The 7601-nt window shown below is 49.8% G+C and overlaps 1 protein-coding gene across 1 annotated transcript; it reads right to left on the bottom strand.

The window, feature by feature from the left end:
* Positions 1 to 2519: 2519 nt before the first annotated feature.
* LOC112616880 (putative protein C3P1) lies at positions 2520 to 7132 on the bottom strand (the record flags this gene model as incomplete). Its single annotated transcript, XM_025373666.1, has 5 exons — positions 2520 to 2615; positions 3824 to 4122; positions 4276 to 4365; positions 6617 to 6785; positions 7057 to 7132. Coding segments are annotated over 4 exons (587 nt in total), but the record flags the coding sequence as incomplete, so codon positions are not given.
* Positions 7133 to 7601: the final 469 nt, after the last annotated feature.

Genomic DNA, 7601 nt, shown 5'->3' with positions numbered 1-7601 from the left:
AAAAAAAAAAAAAAAAAAAAAAAAAAAAAAAAAATTTGATGCATAATGGATGTACATAGTTTCAAGGTACCTGTGATAATGTAATGCACTCATATAATATGTAAAGATCAGATCAGTGTACCTCAGATATCCATCACCATCACCTTAAATATTTGTCTTTTCTTTATGCTAAAATTATGCTAATTCTTTTCTTCCAGCTATTTTGAAATATGCAATAGATTATTGTAAACTATAGTCACTGTACGAATCTATCAAACACTCGGTCTTATTTCTTCTATCGAACCATATGCTTATACCCATTAATCAACTTCTTTTCATCCCTCCCTTTCTTCGTGCACTTCCTATCCTCTGGCAACCACCAGTCTAATCTCTACCTTCATCTGCAGCTACTCTTGTTTTCCTCATTATAGTCTTCTTGCATCAGCCAGAATAAAATTTTAAAAATTCACAGCCAAACCAAACATAATGGCATGCCTGTAATCCCAGCAATGTGGGAAGCCAAAGGGGGAGGATTGCTTGAGCCCAGGAGTTCAAAACATACCTGGACAATTTAGCTAGACCCCATCTCTACAAAAAAAATTGAAAATTAAGTCGGACATGCTGGTGCATGTCTAGTCCCAGCTACTCAGGAGGCTAAAGCAGGAGGATTGCTCGAGCCCAGGAATTCGAGTCTGCCATGAACTATGTTTGTGTCACTGCACTCCAGCCTGGGCAACAGAGTAGGACCCTGTCTCTAAAAAACAAAAAATAACAAAAAAAAAAAAAAAAAAAAAGGAAAAAAAGAAAAAAAAAGAAAAAGAAAGAAAAAAATCACAGCCAGTCACTCCAATCTCATTGCCTATAAGATCAAATCTTATTGCCTATAGGATCAAGTCCTAATTCTTGCCATGGCCTCCCAGCCCTCTGCTGAGCTCTGCCAGCCTTCAAGCCTCCTAATAGCCTGCTTTATTTGCTGTTCTCCCTTCTGACCATTCCTGTGCCTGAGTGGCTCCGGGTCTCCACTCTATGCTGTTCCCTATGTCAGAAACAGTCTTCCTTAGCTGGGCGTGGTGGCTCATGCCTGTAATCCCAGCAATTTGGGAGGCCGAGGCAGGTGGGTCACATGAGGCTAGGATTTTGAGACCAGTGTGGCCACCATGGTGAAACTCCATTTCTACTAAAACTACAAAAATTAGCTGAATGGTGCATGCCTGTAATCTCAGCTACTGGGGAGGCTGACACAGGAGATGGAGGTTTCAGTGAGGCAAGATCATGCCACTGCACTCCAGCCTGGGTGACTGAGTGAGACTCTGTCTCAACAACAACAACAACAACCACAACAACAACAACAACAACAACAACAACAAAAAGAAGCACTCTTCCTCTCCCTCTGCTTTCTTCATCTTGACAACTGTTTATCCAGGGACATCCATTAAACAATGCATGACCTTAGATGAGTTGTTTTCCTTCTTTTCTTTTTCAGTAGAGATAGAGTCTCGCTATGTTGCCCAGGGTGTCATTTCTTTTCATTTATTTATTTATTTTAATTTATTTTTATTTTTGTTTTGAGATGGAGTCTCACTCTGCCACCCAGGTGCAATCCCAGGTAACTACAACTTCCTCCTCCTCCTGAGTTCAAGTGATTCTCCTGCCTCAGCCTCCTGAGTAGCTGGGATTACAGGCACGCACCACCATGCCCAGGTAATTTTTGTATTTTTAGTAGAGATGGGGTTTCACTACATTGACCAGGCTGGTCTCGAACTCCTGACCTCAGGTGATCCACCCACCTCGGCCTCCCAAAGTGCTGGGATTATAGGCGTGAGTCACGTCACCTGGCCCATTTTCTTCTAGATCTTATGGAATCTTCTAGATACCATAAGAGCAGGGACCATGGATCTTTCATAAAATAACCTCAATGCCTAGGAAAGTCTTTGATGCATAGTAGATGCTAGGGAAATGTTGATGGAAAAGAAGAATCAATACATTGACAGTATAGCCACATTTCCATCGCTTATGATATCTTGGGGTGTGTCTTGAGGTGGGAGATCAGCAGGGACATGATGCTTTGCCTCATCTCCAGTGTTACCTCTGCGTGTACTCTGGCCTGCCCCTTAGTGACATACCTTTGCTGACCGCTGTTGGTAGGCATTGTTGTGATCAATATGCCAATTCACATTCAGGGCTTTCTTGGGGGCGCTGACCTGGACGTGGAGATCCTGGACGCCCTGGAAGGGGACATCTTCGCGGAAGCGGGTCAGAGCTTCAAGGGCCACCACCGTGGTCTGAGTGTTGGAATGGGACGGGGAGGTGGGGGAACGTGGATCAGCACCACAGACAGCACTCGAGAAAACATCGGCCGGCGTGTCAGCACCACGGACAGCCACCCACACTCCCGCGTTGGACTAGTCGCGTCAGCATCTCGGCTAGCGACTCTGGCCCTCACCTCCCGGGGGTCCCCGTCACCTGGGTGGACCCGAAGCCTCCTCCCAGCTCCCGCTTCTCTAGTAGCCACTTGGCGATGGCGTGCGTCTCATTGTACCGGCGCATCTCCAGCTTCTGCATGAGCGCATAGGCTGTGGCCTCAATGGTGTACAGGGAGCCGAGGTTCTGCTCATCCACCGGCCAGTGGGTTTTGTCTAGAAACAGGGACGCCCGCCTTGTCACCCAGAGCTGGGCCCACCCACCGTAACCTGCCCTCTCCTTGTGTCATCTGGCCCAATTTTCTCATCTGCCATCTTATTGATCACCTACTTTATTTTTATTTTTGTAGAGATGGAGGAGTGGGGGTGGGGGAGTTCTCATTATGTTGTCAAGGTTGGTTTTGAACTCCTGGCTCAAGCCATTCTCTCACCTCGACCTCCCAAAGTGTTGGGATTACAGGCGTGAGCCACCGTGCCCAGTCTTGATCACCTAGTTTATGTGAAGCTCTTTGCTGAGGAAACACGGACATCCAATTTTCAGAACGACCTTAGGAGACGGGATCTATTTTCTGATGGGGAAATTGAGTTTCAGAAAAAGTTCCTGGCTGGGCGCGGTGGCTTACACCTGTAATCTCAGAACTTTGGGAGGCCAAGGCAGGTGGATCACCTGAGGAGTTCGAGACCAGCCTGGCCAACATGGTGAAACCCCGTTTCTACTAAAATTACAAAAAAATTAGCCAGGTGTGCTGGTGGGTGCCTGTAATCCCAGCTACTCAGGAGGCTGAGGCAGGAGAATCACTTGAACCTGGGAGGTGGAGGTTGCAGTGAGCTGAGATCATGCCATTGCACTCCAGCCTGGGCGACAAGAGCAAGACTCTGTCTCAAAAAAAAAAAAAAAAAAAAAATCCTTCAGGTCCCTCCAGTCCCATTGCAAGCAAATTTTCCTAGTTCCACTTTCTTTAATTTGTGGAATGGAGAAGATGGGATATGGACCCTTGGGGATGAGATAGGATCAACCATGGGATTTTTTTTTTTTTTTTTTTGAGATGGAGTCCCACTCTGTTGCCCAGGCTGGAGTGCAGTGGCGCTATCTTGGCTCACTGCAAGCTCCACCTCGCGGGTTCAAATGATTTTCCTGCTTCAGCCTCCTGAGTAACTGGGACTACAGGCATGTGCCACCACGACCGGCTAATTTTTTTGTATGTTTAGTAGAGACAGTGTTTCACCATGTTGGCCAGGCTGGTCTCAAACTCCTGACCTCAGGTGATCCGCCCGCCTTGGCCTCCCAAAGGACTGGGATTACAGGCATGAGCCACTGCCCCCAGCCTCAGTTTGGAATTATATGGTGACCTGTCTGTCTTCCGATTGTCTCTTCCAAGGATGGTGGGACCCTTGAGGGCAGGGAACTTATCAGTGTTGTTCACATTGGTCTCACAGGGTCTGAGCTCAAGAGTTGATACACAGTGGATGCTCAGGAAACACTAAGTGATGAATGACACATTGCTGGATTTGAGATCACCCCCTCCCCACTCCATGACTGAGGTTGACTAAGAAGCATCCCACACTCACTAGGGCTAGCAAAGCTGTCCAGGCGGTCGTTGGCTTGGGAGCTGTTGGCAAGGGCCAGTGCGTAGGAGGTTATGGCTATGGCAAAGGTTGTCTGAATGTCAGGAAGTTTTCTCTCCAGGAAGCCACGGGCTCTCTCGATGCTGGCCATCAAATTCTAGAGGGTCAGAGGGAGGAGGCCAGAGGGAGATGATCAGAGGAAGGAAGTCTAGAAGTTAGAGGGACCCAGGGGGACATAAGGGTGTGGGAGCTTTCCAGATGCTGGGGCTAGAGGACCATACAGATCCTGCCCTCCTCTCTGGGGTCCTACCTTCTGGTTGCACAACTCCTTTCCCTCATTCAGGGCTATCAGGACGAGAGCTGTGAGGGATACATCCTCCTCGGAGCCTTGGTAGCCACCCTGTGGATGCAGAGTACAACCTGTGATCCCCTCAGCGTCTTGGAGATGCCTTCCTCAGCCTCTCCTGTCTGACCCTGAGAAGTTTCCAGGTACCCAGCTCTGGGCGGGATGATGGTGGAGGTGGGATGAAGACAGAAAGGAGAAGTTTGCCTCCCTGGGGTCTGCCCTACAGTCAAAAGCTATCGGCCGGGCACGGTGGCTCATGCTTGGCCTAAGATGTGATCTTATTTGGAAACTGGGTCTTTGAGGATGTAATTAAAATTAAGAAGAGATCATACTGGATTAGGGTGGACCCTAAGTCTAATAACTGGTGCCCTTATAAGAAGGTCATGTCGGCCAGGCGCGGTGGCTCACGTCTGTAATCCCAGCACTTTGGGAGGCCGACACGGGTGGATCATGAGGTCAGGAGATAGAGACCATCCTGACTAACATGGTGAAACCCCATAGCTACTAAAAAATACAAAAAATTAACCAGGCGTGGTGACATGAGCCTGTAGTCCCAGCTACTCGGGAGGCTGAGGCAGGAAAATCGCTCGAACCTGGGAGGCAGATGTTGCAGTGAGCCGAGATCTCACCACTTCACTCTAGCCTGGGTGACAGAGCAAGACTCTGTTTCAAAAAAAAAAAAAAAATTCTGGGTGCAGTGGTTCACGCCTGTAATCCCAGCATGTTGGGAGGCTGAGGTGGGCAGATCATGAGGTCAGGAGTTCGAGACCAGCCTGGCCAATACGGTGAAACCCTGTCTCTACTAAAAATACAAAAAGTAGCCTGATATAGTGGACTTGCCTGCAGTCCCAATTACTTAGGAGGCTGAGGCAGAAGAATCGCTTGAACCCAGGAGGCGGAGGTTGCAGTGAGCTGAGATCGTGCTACTGTACTCCAGCCTGGGTGACAGAGCAAGACTCTGTCTCAAAAAAAAAAAAAAAAAAAAGAAGGTCATGTCAGCGTCAGAGGTGATGGCTCATGCCTGTAATCCCAGTACTTTGGGAGGCAAAGGCGGGCAGATCACCTGAGGTCAGGAGTTCGAGACTAGCCTGGGCAACATGGCAAAACCCTGTCTCTACTAAAACTACAAAAATTAGCCAAGCGTGGTGGTGCATGCCTGTACTCCCAGCTACTCAGGAAGCTGAGGCAGGAGAATCGCTTGAACCCAGGAGGCAGAGGTTGCAGTGAGCCGAGATTTCACCACTGCACTCCAGCCTGGGCAACAGAGCGAGACTCCATCTCAAAAAAAAAAAAAAAAAAAATTAGCCAGGAATGGTGGTTTGCACCTTTAGTCCCAGCCACTGAGGAGGCTAAGGCAAGGGGACTCTTGAGCTCAGAAGTTTGAGGCTGTAATGAGCTATGATTGTGCCACTGCATTCCAGCCTGGGCAACAGAGCAAGATCCTATCTCTAAAAATAGTAACAATAGGCTGAACCCAGGAGGTAGAGGCAGTGAGCCGAGGTCGTGCTACTGCACTCCAGCCGAGGCTCATGTCTGTAATCCCAGAACTTTGGGAGGCCGAGGCAGGCAGACCACTTAAGGGCAGGAGTTTGAGACCAGCCTGGACCATATGGTGAAACCCCATCTACTAAAACAAAAATGTAAAAATTAGCTGGATCTGGTGGCACATGCCTGTAATCTCAGCTACTCGGGTGGCTGAGGCATAAGACTCGCCTGAACCCAGGAGATGGAGGTTGCAGTGAGTTGAGATCATGCCACTACCTTCCAGTCTGAGTGACAGAGTGGAACTCTATCTCAAAATAATAAATAGTAATAAAAATAATTTGGCCTGTTGCTTGCAGAGAAGGCAGCAAAAGTACTTTTTGGAGGAGAGTTGGAGGAGCCTATAAGTGGTTAAGTGTGAATACTGAGAAAGGAGTGGTGGGGCGAGGCCTAGGAGGTGATACAGACAAAGATAGCTGTGAGCTACAGCAGGTGTTTGAGCAGGGGAGAGACCTGCCAGGCTGCGTTTGAAAGACATTTCTGGATGCTGGTGTGAGGGGACTCGGTGGGGATGGGTGTGCAAGCTGGGGAGGACTCAGTGCCCGAGGGAGGAGGGACAGGGCAGGCCACTGCTTGATGTGGGGATGAGGAAGAGTGTGAGGTGGTTTAGACCTGGGCGGGGATGTGATCCTTGGCACCGAGCCTCAACTCTTTCCTGTTCTCATTCTGCCCAAGAACAGATTGGGAGCCTGAAATCTCCGTCTTAGCGCACAGAGTCCCTGGGATTTGTTTGAATGGCCCAGGCAGGGAGGGGTGTGATCACCTGCATGGATGTCATGACCACGGGACCCTCCTCCAGGAAGTGCCCGTCCTCCGCCTGCCTGTTGGTGATGATCCAGTTGGCCATGTCACAGAGAGAGGACAGGCTAAGCACTTGGGTCGTCATTGTAGAGTAGGCCAGGGCAAAGACACGGAACACATAGCTTGTGAGCCTGTCAGGAGAGGGTGAAGGTGACACCTGGGAACGGAAGCCAAGGGGACTCTGGGATAGGGGGAATCTACGCCATGGTCCACACCATTTCAGGTGGACCCCTGCCATTTGCCGCTGCCCAGGCCTGCCAGTGTAGAATTCCCCAGACCCGTGTGCTGGACACCCCAAGACCCCAAGACTCTACAGCGTGGATGCTCCTGAGTCATCAGACCCCAGACTGGCCCCGTGGGCTTCCAGGGTGGCAGTGACAGGAGAGACAGGGTCATCCTCACCAGGTGCTTCCTGGGCTCCCCTTGGAGGTGTGGTAGGTGCCGTCTGAACTCCGGTGGGTCAGCATCCGAGTGTAGCCTGAGGCAACAGAGCAGGGCTTTGAGGGACAGTCACTGTTATCAGGAATAACCTGGCGGGCAGGGACTGGAGGTGACGTGGGGGTGTCACGCATAGAGGTAATCTAGAGGGGGAGACCTGTTGTCCAGGTGTGCTTTGGAGGGGTGTTTTGGGCCCAGGTGTAAGTGAGGAGCAGGGCTCAGAAATGACTTTGAGGGACCCAGGATGCAGTTGTCTCTGAGTGTAACCCAGGAAACCTTCACCTCGGGGACTCTGGGGCAGGGCATGCTACCCTTGGAGTTGCTGCTGGAAGAAATCATAGGTATTGTTGTCCACATGTAACCTGGGAGATGGGGCAACTTGAGGGGTGCTACGTGGGAGTTGTTTTTTTTTTTTTTTTTTTTTTTTTTTTTTTGTTGGGTTTTCCTCCTTTTGCTCGGCCTTGGGGTGGGTACGTGGGGGGACTGGTGGCTGTTGGAGGCCTTGCGCC

The sequence above is a fragment of the Theropithecus gelada genome, unplaced genomic scaffold (genome assembly GCF_003255815.1).
Source record: "Theropithecus gelada isolate Dixy unplaced genomic scaffold, Tgel_1.0 HiC_scaffold_1204, whole genome shotgun sequence".
Classification (NCBI taxonomy): domain Eukaryota; kingdom Metazoa; phylum Chordata; class Mammalia; order Primates; family Cercopithecidae; genus Theropithecus; species Theropithecus gelada.
This window is presented reverse-complemented; position numbering and strand designations above follow the sequence as displayed.